The sequence below is a fragment of the Buteo buteo genome, chromosome Z (assembly GCF_964188355.1).
Source record: "Buteo buteo chromosome Z, bButBut1.hap1.1, whole genome shotgun sequence".
Classification (NCBI taxonomy): domain Eukaryota; kingdom Metazoa; phylum Chordata; class Aves; order Accipitriformes; family Accipitridae; genus Buteo; species Buteo buteo.
Genome location: NC_134204.1, coordinates 89,200,204 through 89,218,187, shown reverse-complemented (window position 1 = coordinate 89,218,187; position 17,984 = coordinate 89,200,204). Strand labels below are relative to the sequence as shown.

At 53.6% G+C, this 17,984-nt stretch overlaps 2 protein-coding genes across 3 annotated transcripts in view; one reads left to right on the top strand and one right to left on the bottom strand.

Annotated features, from left to right (window-relative positions):
- Positions 1 to 200: 200 nt before the first annotated feature.
- On the top strand, positions 201 to 8,912 carry LOC142027174 (maestro heat-like repeat-containing protein family member 7). Its single transcript, XM_075020863.1, has 20 exons — positions 201 to 318; positions 830 to 981; positions 1,114 to 1,239; positions 1,384 to 1,463; positions 1,580 to 1,700; positions 2,021 to 2,110; positions 2,520 to 2,624; positions 2,862 to 3,039; positions 3,506 to 3,594; positions 4,046 to 4,192; positions 4,387 to 4,541; positions 4,896 to 5,043; positions 5,124 to 5,261; positions 5,703 to 5,879; positions 6,305 to 6,460; positions 7,097 to 7,198; positions 7,444 to 7,546; positions 7,806 to 7,865; positions 7,953 to 8,070; positions 8,720 to 8,912. The coding sequence occupies exons 1-20, from the start codon at positions 201 to 203 to the stop codon at positions 8,910 to 8,912; spliced, it is 2,556 nt and encodes an 851-aa protein (XP_074876964.1).
- A 4,109-nt stretch (positions 8,913 to 13,021) lies between these two features.
- Positions 13,022 to 17,984, bottom strand: part of LOC142027398 (leucine-rich repeat and fibronectin type III domain-containing protein 1-like protein) — a 56,132-nt gene continuing 51,169 nt past the window's right edge. For both annotated transcript variants that reach the window (XM_075021522.1, XM_075021521.1), the window contains one exon: positions 13,022 to 13,689. In XM_075021522.1, the coding sequence (XP_074877623.1) occupies positions 13,179 to 13,689 (511 nt within the window). In that variant the 3' untranslated portion in view covers positions 13,022 to 13,178. The remainder of the gene's footprint in view (positions 13,690 to 17,984) is intronic.

Genomic DNA, 17,984 nt, shown 5'->3' with positions numbered 1-17,984 from the left:
GTGATCAGCACAGCTGCGGCCCCCAGCCCGCAGTGTCCGGCAGGACGGTGATGGGACAGGGCAGGAGCACGGAGCCAGTGAGGAGCTCCTGAGCACAGCCCACATCTTTCCCCGCCGTCCCCGGCAGCCCCGGTGAGGCCAAGGCATTTCGCCGAAGCTTCCCCCTTGCCCAGCCCTACCCCTTCCCTCCATCCCGCAGGATGGCGCAGAGACCCCCCAGCCGCCCCAGGGTGGCCTGGGAGGAGGACAGGGCTCCCCAGGAGAGCAGGTCTCCACCGGAGCCCTACGAGGTGTGCATGGTCCAGCCGCTGCTGACTGGTGAGTGAGGCGCCCTGACGCTCTGGGCAGGGCTGGGGCCAGCGACCGCACCCTGCTCGACACCAGGATCGCCGTTTCCCCGGCATGCTGGCAGCGTGGGTCCCATGGGTGGTGGGCAGGATGCTGCCTGAATGACTCAGGCAGCTGGGAGCTGGCCCCAGCACAGCCTCTCCCAAGGAGGGAGAGAGCAGAGGGGACCCGGCTCCTGCTCCGGGGCACGGGCAAAGAGAGGCAGCTGAGCTGGCAGCAGGCAGCGATGCTGTGGGATGGGGACCTTTCCTGCCTATCTGCAAGGCAGTTCCTCAGCCCGATGCACTGGGGGCTTTCTGCGCCGCACTGTGCTCCAGCATCACAGAAGCCTGTCTGCCCTGCGCTCTCCAGCCCTGACACACATGGGAAGACTGCGCCAGGGGACCGGGCACGAGGCTGCGAGGAGGGCTGAGCTCCTTCCTCTGCTCTCTCCCGCCGCCGGACTCTCTCTACAGCCCTCCCTGCTCTCCTCCTCTGTTAGGTACCGGACTGTTACCCGCGTACGAAGAGGAACAGGAGATCGTGGACTTCATCCAGGCCTTTGTCAGCAGCCCAGAAAAGGTAACCGTGGCCATTTCAAACACGGCTGTGCTGGCGTCGGCTGACAGGGGCTCTGCTGCCGGGTTGCTGGAGGTGTGCTGGCTGGGCAGAGCTGCTTCTGCCAGGCCTCCTGCGCAGCACTGCACCCCCAGTGCTCTGGTCCCACTGGCCATGCATCCCCAACTCTCACACTCCCTCTTGGTCTCTCTGTCCCCCGGCTGCCAGGAGGAGGGCCAGAAGATTAAGTTCCTGAGGGACATTTGCGACCTGTGCCAAAGCAACAGGCACTGTATCTTGTCAGAGCGCCTGGATGTCTACTGCCACAGATACGAGCTGGCAGAGAATATCAAGGTGAGGGGACACCCGGCAGATCTGGGAAAGGTGGCAAGGCCCCCCGGCACCGGCACCCTCTGAGGACAGCCCTTGGGCAGGGCTTGGGTCTGGTGGCACTGGGTGCTGGCAGCTGCCGGGTCCCATCCCGGTTGTGCTCTGCAGCTGCTGCTGGAAGAGGAGCCGAGGGACCGGGTGTGCAGCGCAGTGCGGCGGCAAGCCATGCTTGCCATCACCGAACTGAGGTACCTGCCCGTCCCTCCTGGGGACCCCTGCCCCAGAGGTCTGTGTCCACCTGCACGAGGCCTCGAGGCACTGCTCCCAACATCAGTGTCCAACTGGCCCCTCTCTCTCTTCGCAGCTCAGTGCCGACGGCGCTGGAGGGCAAAGAGAACATCCTCCTACACACCTGCTTCACGAGTGTCTTCCTGCTTCCTCCAGAAGAGGAAATGAGGAACCTGGAGTATTACCTCTATAGCCAGGTAAGGGCTGGGTGAGCCCCAGGAGCCCCCAGTCCCTCTGGGCTGTTCCCTGGCCACCCCGTGCTGTGATACGACCAGAGATCCAAGGCAGGGCAGGGGCTCGGCTTTCCCACCCTCATCCCTTTGTGCCCTTCCCATGGGCCTGGCCACGTCCAGCGCCACAGACTGCTCTGCACGCAGCAGACTGTCTGCCCCCGGGTCTCTCCCGGGCACCGGGAGGCACCACGGGAGTCCTCCCTTGGTGCTGGGAGTTCAGACCAGTCTCCTGGGCGTGGGAGGGACAGCAGAATCACTGCCACAACTCTCTGTCCTCCTTGCAGGCCCTGCGAGCCATGGACACCATGCTGGAGACGATGGTGCGCAGCTGTTCTGCCTCCAGAGTCAGTGAGCAGCTGCAGAGTATCTTTCAGGTCTGGCGTGTGAAAGGGGGGGCTTCACAGGGGCTGTTCCTCACCCTGGGGGGAAGGGGGTGTCCACTCTGGAGTGCGCGGTCCTCACCCCAGTGCCACGCAGAGAGAGCACGCTGCAGGGAGGCTGCCCACCTCCCGTGGTAACCAGGGGCTGCCCAGCAGGCTCTTCTGGAGCACAGTGCCTGCAGAGGGTGGCATCTGCCTTCCTGCCCGGCCACAGGGTTGGCCCGGGGGAATTTGTCCCAAGCCTGCGAGGGACCCTAGGGGCAGGAACCCTGCTACGGGCTTTGCTCGAGGTCCCAGGCAGCCTTGACGGACCGTGAGAGTCCAGCCCGGGAGCTGAGCAGTGCTGCTTCTGCTGGAGGCCATGTCTGCTCCCAGGGCACACCAGCAGCTTCTCTCTTCCCAGATGCTGCTGAACTTCACCAGCTCTGAGAGAGAAGCTGTGCAGGAGAGGGCCATGGGGAGGATCAAGGGTCTGAGCCTTTTGCTGGCCAAGAATTCCACACTGAAGGTGAGGAGCCAGGCACCCTCCAGCCAGGCCATCTCCCCCTCCCTGCACACCAGAGCAGCCTGCAGCTCTCCCCACGCGGGGCTGCTGCCCAGCTAGCTGCTTTGGGAGCTGTGACCAGCATGGCCCTGCAAAGCCCTGACTCACCAGGGATCCAGCCCTGGGCACGCTCTTGGGTTCAGGGCTTTGCCACCACCTGCCTGCCCTCAACCCTTCTGCTGTTCTGCCTCCCTCGCCCAGGCTTGGCACCGCTTTGGACAGCACATGTACGGCCCTGTCTGCTATGGAGACGTCCAGATCCCAATCCTGGGACAGCTGCTGGGACGTCTCCTCCTTTTCCGCTCTTCCGAGAAACAAATATGCTGTGAGGCTGCTACTGCTATTGCGCTCCTCCATGAATTCATGTATAATCAAAAAAGTAAGGGGAGTTGTGGTAGGCTTCATCCCTCTGCACACAGACATCTGCTTCTCTTCCTGACCTCCTTTGCCCCTCACAACTGCTCCCCGTAGCATCCCAGCTGTCATTTTGCTGCAGAGCCTGAGCGCTCTCCTGAAGCCCAGGACCTCTTCTCTGCTGCTCTCCTTCCTCCCTGCTTTCAGGATCTTGAACCCCGCTGTTTTGCAGTCCCCACAGCCAAAGGCACCATTGATTACCATGTCCCAAAGCCACGTCTGCCCTGTTAGTGAAGAGCTGATCCATCTGTGCACCGCCACGGCTGGCCCCTCCAGTGCCTGGAGCAAGAAGCTGCTCCTGACACCCTCCAGAAACCTCCTTGACCGCTTTTGTCCTGCCATCTTGCAAGCAGCTCTCGGGGCCGTTCGGTAAGCTTGCTGGCAAAGCTGCTGCGTCTTACTGACTCTTCTGTGTCCCCCCTGCTGTTTAGGCAGGTCAATGCTAAAGGCTAAAGCACCGCGGCTCCATCAGGAGGACGAGATCTCCTCCTTACGGCGTCTGACCACCATGAAAGACATGGTAAGGAGCTTCCCCCTTGCCGGGACTCTTGTCCCTGCCGTCAGCCGGGGACTTGTGTCAGCAAAGGCATCCAGAATCGGCGGGGCTGGCGTGGCCTCACTGGCCCTGGTGAGAGGGCTCCTGCTGTCCCCGAGCAGGGACCATGCGAGGGCTGCACTCCAGTGTCCCACCAGCAGCAGCTCCAGCCCTCCTGGTCACCAGCAAGCCCTGCTTCTCTGGAGGGCCAGCACACCATGCCCAGGAGCCCAACCCTCCCTCCCTCACCCTGGGGGCCCTCTCTTCTCGTCCTCCCCCACCCAGTGACTGCAGCCCCTGCTGCCAGCTTTCCTGCGGGCACTGCCGCCAGCACTGCCGGCCATCTCTCACCAGGGCTGCTCGCACTTGCCCAGCGAAGCAGCACCCTCAGGGCACTCGGTGTGACGTGTCTTCGCTCCCTTCCTTCCTCCCACAGGCCTTTGCAAAATACCTCCAATCTTCTGAGAGGGCAGACATCGTCCTCGTGGCCATCGAGGCGATGAGAGACTCCAGCATCTATGAGAAGGAGGCGGCAAAAGTGCTGCACGAGGTCATGAGAGACCCCGACTTCTGGCTGGCGGATGTAAGTGGCCTGTGGCTGCACTGCCCTGCCCTTCAGCCCTGTCAGGCCTTGTTCCTCCCTCCATCCCTCCCTCCCAAACCCAGGTGTCTCGGGCACCGGAAGCCACCTGAAGGCAGCAGAGAGGGATGGGAAGGGCAGCGGAGGAAACGGCTGCACTCCAGTGCCAGCACCATCCTCATCTGCGTCCGCTGCAGGTGCCAAAGATCACGAGCTGCATCCACAAAAACCTGGGCTGCATTAACACGGAGTCAGCCCGGCAGAGCGTGGAGTCACTGCTTCTCCTGATGGCCGACCGCTACCCCATCCAAGTGGTCACCAGCCTGCTGGAGTTCTCTCCGTCACCAGACAGGTACTGGCCCTGACAGCCCTGAGGGCTTCTTCCCCATGGGGAGAGGGGCCCGGAGACTCTCTGGCTGCCACACCCAAGGAATACCGCAGGACACCCCAGGGAGCAGGGCCCTCCATCCCACCACGCCTTCCAGCCCCGGTGGGTCGGCCAGGCCTGCAGCAGCCAAAGCTGGCCAAGCCAGCCCAGAGCCCTGCCACCATGCTCCTGCCAGCCCCACGGGGAACACCGCCTCAGCCCTCTGCTGCTGGCCCAGGGCATCCCAGCCGAGGGGTAGGGTCTGCCTTACGCGGGGCTGACCCAGGCCACGCTGCTGTGGCCGAGGCAGCCCTGCTGACAGAGCGCTCTGGCTTGCAGCACCGGCATGGCCATGTGGGAGATGATGTTGTCCACGCCCCGGACTTTGGAGGTGGTCTTCAAGGAGCAACTCGGCAAACTCCAGGGCATGAAATCGCACGGCCCGGTCACCTCGGCCACGGAGGACGCCTGCACCCCTCACTTGGCTGTGAGTTGCCGGAAAGGGTCTTGATCACCTTCAACGAGCCCTGCAGGCGCTGCCAGTATCTCACAGCTGTGTTGTTTCAGCTGATGGCCTCCAGCGAGATCCAGTCAGAGGATTCTGGTGACGAGTCCCACACTGAGAGCTACCAGAGGCATCCAAGCCTGTGGACGGTCTCCCTGTTGCTCAAAAGCCTCATCACGCTGTCGGAGAGACCTGACTCGGTGAGCAGGGCGTCATAAAGGGGAGCCGTGTTGGCAGCCGGGCAGCGGGTAAGGCCGTCGCTTGGCCTTGGCTGGGAGTCGGGCGGTGGGGCGACTGCTCCAAACGCCCTCCCTGCCATGGTGGGGCCTGGCGGCTGCCTGGGGAGCTTTCCAGGCACGGAGGGTTACCAAGCCATCTGTCCCTTCGGGCCTGTGGCAAAAGGGGGTGGCTGAGCAGGGGACAGGGAGCCTTTGCTTTCCTGCCCTCCCCGACCTAGCCCTGCTCTCCCGCGTCCCCAGCGGTGTGCCCACGGCCACCACCTACCAGGCGGCTGCCACAGAGACTCCTGTGCCACCACCTGCCAGGAAGCCAGGCAGGAGGCTGGAGCTCAGCGACCAGAGCATTTTTGCCAGGGGGGTCGCGGACCGCTTCACAAAGAGGAAACTCGGTCTCTCATACAGGCGAGAAAAATACAGGTCCTCCGGCCACACATCGCAGAGGTGTTCCGCAACGGCAACACAGATATCAAGATGAAGGTCCTGATGGTCTTCAGAAACGTGATGGGTCACCTGAAGAGGACGGAGGCCAGCGCCATGGCTCTGCAGCTGGCGGAGGAGCTCCTACCCCTCTTTGATGATGTAAGGCTGATGTGGGAGCCTGAGCCCTGCAGATGGGCACCCTGCAATGACAGCTGCCCTTCAGCCCAGCCCTGCGAGCAGCACTCACGGCAGGGACTTTGTTCTCCCTCAGGCTCTTGTGGCATGGCTTCTGGGTGCTGCAGCCCAGCACGGCTTCCCCCGACAGGCTGATGACCCCGGGCGACCTGAGTCCCCTGTGCTGGGGCCCAGCCTGGCCCCTGTGCAAAGCACCTGTGGGCCAAGAGCTGCTCTCGGAGCCCCGAGGGCTCCCCAGCTGCACTGCCAGGCAGGAACACAGTTTGCCACAGCTCCTGGGTGCAGAGCCCTCCCCCAGAGTATCCCCCCACACATCTGCCCTCGGCCTAATGCTCACAGTAAGCAGGCAGTGGCTCTTTCTCAAGTCCCCCTCCCCTTCTCCCTGCCAGGAGTCCAGCCAGATGAGAGAGCTCTCCATCAGCCTCTTCCGAGATGTGATGGAGACTGTGGTGGGGAATGACAAGAAGAGGATGAAGAAGAAAGTGCGAAGGGGCCTTATCCCGCTCTTCCTTCACATGTGTGATGAGACCGACAGCGTGGCCAAGGTAGAGATTTCAAAGCTGGCCAGCGACACAGGGAGAGGCGTGCTGACTCCCCGGACATCAGCACCAAGAGCTGCTGGCACGCGGACTCTGGGAGCCTGTGTCATCTCGGGGTCCGACTGACCGAGTCGCTGAGGGCAGGGCAGGGCTCCCCTCTGTCCCTGCACTGCTTCCACCGCTGCTCTCCTCATCCCCCAGTGCCTCTTGCTGCACGGGCAGAAGGGGAGGTGGGATCCACTCCCAGCCACGCTCCCTCCATTCAGCCTTCCTCCTAAGGCTGTCCTTTAGGAAGGGTCCCTGCAGAACCAGCGTGAGCAGGGGCAGAGAAGCTGGCATGGACATTTCCAGCACCTGCCCCAGCTGCTCCGGCAGGGCTCAGCAGCAGCCCGTGGCCCGAGGCATGAATACGCACGTCCCTACAGGCTTCCCTGCTGTCCCTGCAGGTGTCAGAGGCCAAGGTTTTCAGCCTCGATCCCTGTCCCCCAGGGCTTTGCCCAAGACACCCCCAGATGTCTGGGCCAGGGCATGTCCCAGCTTCCCAAGGGCAGGATCACCCCAGGAGCAAAGCCAAGAGGAGGGGGATGCCAGCTCTCCTTCCCCAGACCGTGGTGCCATCTCCCAGCTTCTGCTGCTCTGCAGGTCTCCGGAGAAGCCCTCATCACCACCGCAGAGCTCCTCAAGTGGAAGGAGCTCAAACAGCTGCTGCAGACACAGCAGACATGGAGGACTGGAGAGTGCTTGGTGAGGACAAGCCCCAGGGCCTGGGGACCCTGGCCCATCTGGGTCTTGCAGTGGGATGGAGGGGTCCCAGCACCCCTTGGACCCCTCTGCCTGTGGCTCTCTCTCAAACTCACTCCCACAGAGCTCCTGGCTGGGAGACGGGAATGGCCTGGGGGGGGACTGCCCGGAGGAGGGACTGCTCCGGCCAGCTGGGGAGGCTCTGTGACATGCCCGTACCCTTGTGCCCTCTTGCTCTCTCTCTCCAGCTGGCACAGGACAGGAGCAGGGCGGAAGAATACTTGAGCCAGAGCCTGCCGTACCTGGGGGACGCTCAGGCCGCCTTGCGAGAGGTGGCCGTGAGGTTCATCGGTGAGCCACAGCCCCCGGGGTCCCTCTTTTGGCAGAGCCCCAGCTGCCCCGCGCGAGGCCTTGGCCTCCCTCTCCCACCCCTGCCCACGCAGGTGGGCTTGGTGGCCGCCTTGCGCAGTCCCCCCCCCTCGGCTACTGGTCTTCCCTGGGCTCAGCCCTGGCGAGGGGGAGGAGGGCGTGCAGCCCAGGTGGCAGGGCTGGGGCTGTGCTGCCGGGAGCATGCTGGGGAGCGGGAGGTCTGACGACGCTCTGTGCCTAGGGCTTGCTGCGCGGGCCCTGAGGGACCAAAGCCAGGAGAAGCTGGCTGAGATCTACAGGGGTGAGTAGGGAGCATGGTCTGGAGGGGACGCCTGGGGGTCTCTGCAGACACGGGGGGTCACCTCGGCTCTGTTTCTTTCGGTTGCAGCTCTTCAGCCCATGGAAGAAGACAGAGAACCCGCCGTCTGTTCCCTGGCACGTCAGACCATCCACATCCTGAAGTCTCCAAGGGTGCAGCAGACACGGGGACGCAGGCTGCGAGCACTGTGCTGTGGGCGCTGCTGAGCCAGGCAGAGGTGCAGCTTTCCTCGGGAAAGCGGCTGTATTTTAATAAAGCTGGAACAACAAGCCCAAACGCACAGTGTCCTTCAGCTGTCGCGTGCTGAGCAGACAGCACCATCCCTGGCCTGTCCCGCTGCCCGCAGGACAGCTCGCCCCTCGGCACGCCCTGGCCCCAGGCTTGTTTTACAAGTTTACCCCTCGGCAAGCCTCTCTCCAGAAGAAGCCGCGTTCGTTCGCCCCCTGGGGAAGTCTTTTCCTTAGGGAGGCAGAGGGCAAAGGGGAAATGGCAGCCCCCGAAGGGATCGGGATCGCCTGGAGAGCTGCCTGATGCCCACGCTTGCCAGCAGCCCTCCAGAAGTTGTCCTTTGCTTCAGTCCCAGAGTCCTTCCCCACACACAGCAGCCTGGCATGCGGGGATGCTGCTTTGAACGACGGTCCCGGGAAGGCCTCGGGTCGCAGCCCCATCTCATGGCCCTGCAGCAACCCTCCTCACGCTTCCCCTCCCACAGCTCAGCCGAGACCCAAGAGGAGAAGCAGAGGTGTGCCGCGGGGGCCTGCAGTCCCCTCCGTCACGCAGCGAGGGTAGGGCGCAGGAAGGGTGCGCCCAGCTCCGGCCATCCTGTGGCTCTCCAGGCATCCCAGCGAGGCCCCAGCATCTGCTGTTGCTGCTTCACCACTTCCCCGCCCCGTGATGGACTCGGAGGGTTTCCAAGCAGAGTCCAGACGTGATAAGGGGGCAACTGTGGCGGGACTAGAGGACAAGCAGAGTGCCTCCGTCACCATGAATGCCTCACAAGTGGTCCTCTGGAGACCAGGGGGCTCCTAAGAAGGCTGGACGAGCAGCAGAAGGCTCTGGGGCATCACAAAGACCTATGTAGGAGTGCCGAGGGGACTGAAGTGGTGTATTGTAGAGCCTAGGGGACCAGGCCCCCAGTCCAGTGGGGCTTCTTCGGGTGCTAGAGGTCCCGCAGAGGGGCCTGGGGGGCAAGGAAGGCCTCAGGAGGGATCCTGAGAGGCCTAGAGCGATCCTGAGACAGCTAGAGGGCAAACGGAGGAGTGTGCCCGAGAGCCCTCCACTGGCCCCAGTGAAGGCCAACGGTGGGCTTTTGTGTGCCATGAGGGCCAAGGGCCGGTTCCTGAGGCTCCAAGGGAGGGTGCAAGGAGGCTAAGAGAGGGCTGCTGCGGGGACCAGGGGGCACACTGAGGCTTCTAGAGCACATCAGAAGGCGCCCTGGGGTGCTGAGAGGTTCCGAGGGGGCAACCGTGTCAGGCTGAGGCAAGGCCAGGACAAGAGAGGGGTTCAGAGGGGACTCGTGGCTATGAGGAGGCCTCTAGGCCTGAGGGGAGCGGAAGGGAAAACGAACAAGTCTTGAGGGGATCCGATGGCAAAAAGAGAGCCACCTCATCTTGAATTTCCAAGACAGCTACTCCTCATCCACCTCCTTCCCGTCCTGCCCCCAGATCTCCCCGTCTGCCCTCCACCAGGCAGCCCGGACACACACAGCTGGCCAGCTCAGGCAGAGCAGAGCTCTGAAGGTGCCTGAGCGTGCTCACGCCGCACAGCGGCTCCATGGCGCCTCTCGGGCTGCAAGAGACCGGGCAGAGAGGGGCTGTTCCAGGGTCCCTTGGGCTTCCTGGGGGTTCCTTGGACTGCCTCCGTGGAAGAGACACGCTGAGACAACAGCACTGGGACTACAGCTCCTGGCACGTCCTGTGGACCAACATGGCCGCACAACAGGCCTGTACCAGAAGATGACAGCTCCCGGCTAGGCCCCACAAGCCAACACGGCTGCCCAGAAGTGCCATGCTGGGAGACTACAGCTCCCAGCATGGCAAGGACAGCGTTGTATGGCCCTGGGTGCCATCCTCCCCCCTTCACCCCCACAGGGGCTGAAGTGCAGCCCTGCCACGCCAGCCCAGGGCTCCTCCACCCCGGCGGTACCACACAGCCATCCCCCCGCGGGCAGCAGGCAGCCGCGGCCGGCCTGAACACGCCTGTGCGTAGCAGCTTCGGCAGTGCCGGTACCGGAGTGCTGAGGCGGCATTCCTGCTCTGCCACCGCAGCACCTGGTGGGCATCAGCTGCCATTTCCCCCGCGCTTCCCACCCTGCTGCCCTGACAAGCTCCGAAGCCACGGTGGAGGCACCGGGCTCCTCGTGGAGCGGAGGGGAGAGATGGCAGTCGTGAGGGGCAGAGGCCGCGGTCTCCTGTGGAAGAGCGATGTTCCTCCCAACTTCAGCCACATTCACTGGGAGAGGCCAATGCTCCAAACGACAGCAGCGAGGGGAGGCAGCAGGAATGAGGGCGGGTGAGAAGGAGCATGGCCTTTATTCTTTCCCCCCCTCAACTACTGCTCCGCTGTTGCCCCCTGCTCACCTAAGGTTATCCTCTACAGCACTGGTTATGATATCCCCCCATTTTTTTCCCCTCCACAATCTTTCTGAAGGAGTAATTGCTTCAGAAGCAGCTTCCTGCTGCTTTCCACATTTTTATGCTTCTATTATAGAGACGTCAGGAGTTAAGAGTCATTCTCCAATAGCCTCAACCTCTTAAAACAACCTGGAGAAACACACCAAACCCCAATTCCATTTCCAAGGGAGAAAGACTTAAATCCAGTATGCCCCTGCTACTGCATGCAGAGAAGGATGATGCTAGCACAGCTCATACTGGTTTGACGCTCTTCTAACGATAAGATGGAAAACCTGGGAGCAAGAGAGAACAGCAGTTACAGAATGGACTAACACGCCGTCTCTGCCTGCAGTCCAAGAGCCAGCAAAAGGGGTAGGCTTGGCTGCTGTGATACCTGTGTTAGGTACATACATGCTATGAAGTGTCAAAATACAGCATTTGCAGCTACAGTCCCTGAACCCCACCTGATGCTGCTCAGCCACGCAGCATTTTCATGTTTAACAAGTAGGAACCAAATAAAAGGGCATGACAGAAATTGCTACTGGCAGAAAATGGCAGGATATTACCAATAAACAGATTTAATGTACAGGTGGGTTGAGCCACTCATGATACTCATAGCAATCAGGCTGCAGTAATTAAGAAAACCATGTTCAAATTCCAGCATTGAATTTTGTGTCTGGCCAAAGACGAGTTAAATTTGCTCTCTGGGATAGATGGGGATTACAAGAGCATTTCAAATCAGTGACCATAGGCAGGTTCAGGTGGTTGTACCTCAGGAGTGCCAGTGATGAGTCTGCGGCCCTGGAAGGCAGACAGAAGCCAGAAGAAAATCCAGGAAAGCACAGACACAGTCATCATCATCTACATAACAAGAAGCATCCATTTGCACAGTTGTACATATAGTTTGTTTTTTTTTTTAAGAAAACTAACATGAGTGTAGCTGCATAGTCTTACCTCACTGTCACAAATATGCCTGATAAGAGAATCCCTTCAAATTACTTTTTCCTCCATTTATGCTTGAGTATCAAAACAAAACACAGGCCTCAGCAAACCTGTGCATCACAGAAACATCAAAAAATGCCTCATACTTTGGTAGTTTGTAAGACTAACTATTAAAATTTAGTACTTAATTCCTGTGTGGTTAAACAGCATTTGGCTGTCTGCCAGGTAACTTTTCTTGGTCCATTCTTTCATATCCAAACAGGAGAAATATTTCAAGTCTGTTAAAGGGACAATCTTAGGAGAAATACTTTTCTTTCCGTTAATTGCTAAGTTGCGACACAATCACCTTAAAAGATACAAGCCAGTCCCTCAGCTTGCAAGCCTCTCCTGTCAATTGCTTTCACATTCCATTTCTTGAGGTTTAATAAATAAAAGGTATTCATGTTTTCTCTTGTTTTGCTTTCAAAGCCAAATATCAAAACAACGCCAAAAAAAATCACCAACCAATGAGGATGGCAGAAGGGACATTTTGTTTAGTTGAGGTCACTGGCTCCTCGTAGGCTTTGTAAAAGTTATTTCAAAACCTAAACTTCAGGCCCATCTTGATCTGACAGTATCCCTTGAAACGAAAGGAACATTTCATTATTCAATATGATTTGTTAAAATTACTTGACCAGACACATTCACATAATTCATCTATCAGCCACTTACATTACACTTCATGCATTATTACAGAAATAAGAGACTGATATAAAAGCCATCTGAAGATGCAGTGTCACAGTGAGATAGTGCAATGTGCCTCAGGACACAGAAGCTTTAATCTGTGGGTCCTCAATCAACAACTTTACCAACAAAAAAGAAAAAAAAAGACCTTCACCAGTACACTTTCAGAGGGGGAGACTATGGCATGGTTTTCAGCATAGCAAAAACGTGCACAGTGAAACACATCTAATTTCAACTGGTTTGTGAAGTTTTACAATTTAGAAAGAACAAAACCAGGTCATCTTCCTGCCCAAACAAAGCTAAATCTGACTACCAAGAACAAGAGGAGGTTTCTCAAAGGCACAGTCTCAACAGATAACAGCTGTTACAAAGCAAACAATATGAGTTCGTATTTCTGTGCCACTGAATAATTGAGAGAATATGCTAAAGTACTTAAAGTACTTCAATTTTCTGTCTCCTTTTTTAAAAGTATATGTATATATATATTATTTTTTTTTTCTACTGTGGGCAACCTCTGCTAATTTTACTTGTTTTGTGAGCAGCACATATACAACATACCTATGGCAAAAAATAACTCAGTATTGAGAAACTAGTAACTTCTTAGAACAAATCATTCCTTGAAGAGATGAGTAGTTTAAGCTGCTAAGTGACTCTGCTGTGAGAAAGGAAGTCTGAGGATCCTGAGAGTACAATTTTGCTGCTGGTTGGTAACCAAATGAAAAAATAGTGCATTTCACCAAAGTCAAACCTAGTAGAATTTAGCTATGCTGCTGCCTTGATACCAGAGGTGTACGCTATAAAAGAACCAGTAAAAAAATCTTGTAAATCACACACTTATATTTAATATATTGAAACAAAATAGTTAAGAATGCAAGAACTGTATACAGATTAAAAAAATATTTTTTAAACCATCTGATCTTAAAAATAGACAATAGTAGTGAAGCTTAAAATACAACCACTCGCATTAAAATGTTTCAAGCAATACCACCTTGGTGTGTCCTGTTCCATCAAATGGCCATTAAGATAATGGATCAGTTGTTAAAAAGGTTGTGTTGGTTGGAGTCACTTTTTCACAATCCAAATCTACAACAGTTTTTCCTTTGATGGAAGAGCCCGAGCATTCTTGGTGCAAACTTTCCCGCCTCTCTGCAAGTTTAGAAGTGGATCGAGCCATCGAGCCACTTTGGCTTCCATTGGTTTGAGAGCAGACATTATTAACTTTAGTAGTTTTATTTTTGTGGTGGTTGTTGTAGACTTTATATTTCATGAGGAGAATGAAGATGAAAACAAGAACCGAAGCCACAATGATACCCCCAATAATGATGATCATGGTTCCTCCAAGAAACTGCGCGTGAAGGGATCGGCACTGTTTGTATTCTTCCTGGGTTGTAAACTGCACGCATCCGATCACTCTGGTTGCGGTCAAAGATGTCAATCCGTCATCATAAACAGCAAGAACACAGAGGTCGTACTCACGTCCTGCAACCAGATCAGTCAAGAAGAAGGATTTACTAGCAGCTGGAATCATCCTGGAAGAGAAAATGAGTACAGTAAACATCCAAGTTTATCGAGCCTAAGGAGAGCTCTTTTGACTATCAATGCCGCTGTGAAGAAACTAACAGAGCAGAAGATGAGCATGGCAACTGGACCAAGCAGCAAAAATCTAGCATTCCCTAGGTTTCTCAGTAGAGGTGGAAGATACAGATTTTAGTGATGGCAATATCTTTACCTTGGCTATTTCAAACAAACATGGACTAGAGTGCACACGCTCACCAATGGCTAGAGGAGAAGTCACACTTGATGTATTGTTTTGATTTGCATTATGTTAAATTTCCACAGTTTCAGCATAATAGGGCATAACATGCCCTATGCAGAATGGAATATGGTCAGCCTTTCAAAAAAACGTAAAGGAACTGAAGCAACGTACTTAAGGACTTAAATGACAGAAAAGGATAAAACTAAACACTGTAAAATGTATTTTAGTAATTTTATATACACAGGAAGCACATTGTGAACATTGAGGGAAAAAGGGAAAATCAAACTTGTGGTCTACAGATTAACCTTATTTCCATCTTCTAACAGCTCTGTGATGCTCAGTGTCTCATAATCAGGTGACCGGTAAGAACAATCAGAGCAAAATGTAAGCACTTGCAACTAAGTGGTATCATCTGTAGCCCAATAACAGCATCTACTGAATTCCTTACCTTGATGCAACCCTACCACTGAGATTGTTCTATGTCAATTCCAAATATTCCCTTACCACAAAGTAGCACTGGTACTAAATCGACGTATGAGAAGGATCCCCAAAGAAGAGTATATGCTATATTACAAATTCCCACAGACCCTAGTCATGAGCATACAAATCACAGTATCTCATTGCAGACCAGCTCTCCAGATGTTTGGCTCAGATTCCTCTCTGGAGTAAAGTAACACTGTTGGAGAGGAATTGGTGAAACTACATGCATTTATAGTGGGCGGGCACATGGCCGTCTTCTGGCCACAAAGGTGGTGGTCGTGGTGGTGGTGGAGAAGACTAACTGCTTGTCATACAGTCTTTTCCAAGTAGTCTTCCATGGGACTAAGCACTCTACAGTGCTTAGACTGGAAAGAAAGAAGAGCTATACCTTCGAAAAACCATTCTCCAAACACATGGCTGCTACCACTTCATTTTTAACAACTAAATTTCTGTGACTATGAAAAAACAAAACCACTCCCTTGTCAATGTACATGTGCCATCACAGATTCATAGAAACATTAAAGGAGGAGACCCCCAGAGCTCTCTAGCCCAGCTTCCCATGCAGAGCAGTACTATCACAAACAGTAGATCAGGTCAACCACACTTCTGCCTAGCCAACACTTGAAAACCTTCCATGAGCATTCCAGGCATCACTCCAGCATTAAACTACCCTCCTAGTAGATATTTTTCCCCAAATGTCTGATTTGAATTTCCCAAACCATAACTCATAACCATTGCCCCAGCCTTAATTTATAGCAGCAGCTTCACAGCCTCCAAAGAATGTGACCACGTGCTAGGTTTTAAGGCTAATGAGATTTTTACTGCAGGAAAAAACAGGGTTTGAGAGGAAACTACACAAAGATTCATTTGTCAAACTGAAACACTCAAACAACTCCTAGCGTGTACATAATGAGATATTTAATCCAACATTAATGTAGGAGGAAACGTGCAAAGCTAGCAACTGCTTCAGACCAGTGGAACAAGCCCTTGAAATTCCTCATGGCCGCTGTTACTCATTCAGAGTGCAGGCAATGCAGAATGAGGTCTCCCAGCTGCAAGCATTAGCAACAGACTCCTCCCTTCTCTGCCCTGCAAGCATTACTTTATGGAACAAGCCTTTTGTCATGATTGCTGCTCTGCAGTTATACATCTCTTATACCTGCTGACCACTAAATCCTCAAAGTACGTCGTGCTCCTTGCTCTTTCCTGTCTTCCACAAATTTAATTCAGTGGTGTCATTATCTAACGTTATACCATGTCAAAGAAAACACCAAGGTTATGTTTTCTCACTGGACTAGGACTCTGGAAAGTAATTCATTGATCCTTTGCTTTTCCAGGTACAATGTCTGGTAGTTTGTAGCCGGCGATTCTCCCACACTCACCACGTGAACGTGGCCCTCGATGCTTAGGTGTGGCTGGTGCTTCACAGAGCACCACTTGGTTGCCTTGACATTCACCTTCCTAAAACATATACCATCACCAATTACCAGACAAATATCTAATAACTTTTCAGTCTTCTGTTCAGCCACATTTCACAGTGACCAGACACAACAAGAGAACACCGTGGCTCAGACTGGACTGCATTCCTCCCTCAGTTCAAACACCAAGTTACACTGAAACTAAGCAGAAGATTCTTGCTTGTCATACAAAGGGATGTGACTGAGAAGATGGAGAATTTAGTTGCTTGCCTTCAAACACTAAAAGGCTTTGAAATCAGTCATGCCTCCCAGAAAAATACTTCTGGCAACTACATCCAACCATGGCACAAAGTCTAAAATCACTTGTCATCATCAAAACCGTCACTGAACCTCAGGCCACAATATGTAAAAAATTGAGGGATGTCATAGATAACCTCTGGAGAAGAAGACACCATTAAAAAGACCAGCTAAGCAACAGGAAAGGAAACACCACACAGGAGGCATCTTTCTAGTCTTTAGGAGTCTGCCCATCTGTGAGAGGGAGGTGTCACTGCAAAAATTATGCAAAGTACAGTTTTCTAGCTTAACGTCCATATTATTTGCCTTATTCAGCAGCCTTTGATGCTCACTTTTCTTCTTTCAAACAACTTTCTGCAGTGCCTTATTGTCAGGATTATTCAATGAAGAGTTCTGTATTGAAATTTTACTAATTTCCATGGAAAGCTATGAACAGAATATGCTGTATTACAGTGTGCCCAGCTATTGCTGAAATACTTTTATAGTAGCTGTCACCCAAAAGAGGATGTTCTAAGTCTTCCTGATCTCCTGTGCAAATCTTCTGTACAAATGTTCAATAAGACCAAATATATATTTGGTTTCTATTGGCTTTTCTGGTAATACAAGGCTATTTTCAGCTCCATGAATAAGGAGAACAATGTAGTCTTGATAAGGTTTCTTCACTGGCTAAGCAGTTATTCACAGACACGTCTCCTGGGAAAGGTAGCTATTTTGGCATATTTAGGAAGTTTCAAGGTAACCTCTACAAATGAGTAAGGACAGCTCACAACTGAGTAGGCAATCTGCCTACAGCCATGTCAGTAGTTAACCTCTGCATGTTTTCCCGCTTAAGCCTGCAGAGCATTTACTTCTGCAGTATAGTGTTCCCTTTACCATATTTACTTCATTTCAGTAATGCTATAAATGATCAAATAGCAGTTAAATTCAATCAGCTTGACAAATTAGCACAAGCTTGAGTATAGCGGTTGTAACAAAGGCAGGTCTTTAGCGCCAGGCTGTGGTGAATGGCGAGGACTTGTAGGAAAGGCCAGAAAGCATGTGGGTAGATACTGGGAGCAAGCGTATCATCTGAAAGCTTTATCATTCTATCAGAACCCACAGACTACAGTTTAGAGAATGGCATCTTCAGAACAAACATCTCCATTAGCACTCAGTTTGACCCAATAACAATTTAAGCACCATTGACTAGTTTGTAGGTTTGTTACGAAACATACCCCAAATGACTGGGATATAGAGGCATTGTGATTCTAAGTGGGGTAAAGCTTATCAACCTCTCAGTGGAATTGTTCCATCTCAAACTAAGAGCTTGCAGCAATCAAAGTCATTTACTTAAATAATTAGTTTGCATGAAAGACATTTCACAATAGCGATACAGAAACCCCAAACCCACGCATGCCAGGAGATTCTCAAATCTCCGGGGACGCAAAAACCTTTTACTTGGCTATTCTTTGGGGGGTTTTTTTGGTCTTTTTTTTAATTCTTCAAGAGATGTTATTATGTTGTTTCACAATTACTACCCATGAGTTTTTTGCTCTAAAAAACCTCTTCATTTACATTAGAGTTTCATCAGGAGCTCGCTTCCTATTACCTATAAAAGCTGCCAAAACTGTGGTTTTTAAACACAATTCCGCCAAATCTTTTTTTTTTTTTTTTTTTTTTTTAGCTGAAAGTATACTACCTTTTCTCTTACATCTCTAGTACCACAGACTCTCCATGTTGGCCCACAAGCACCATCTTTCAAATGGATCAATAGCAGAACAGTAACTGTCAGATTTAAATGAAGAGTGCTAACGTAACTGGTTTAAGAGCACTAACATCTATAAACCATAATCCGTGCCAGCATTTCCCCTGCCATCTGTAGTCAGCCAGTAAC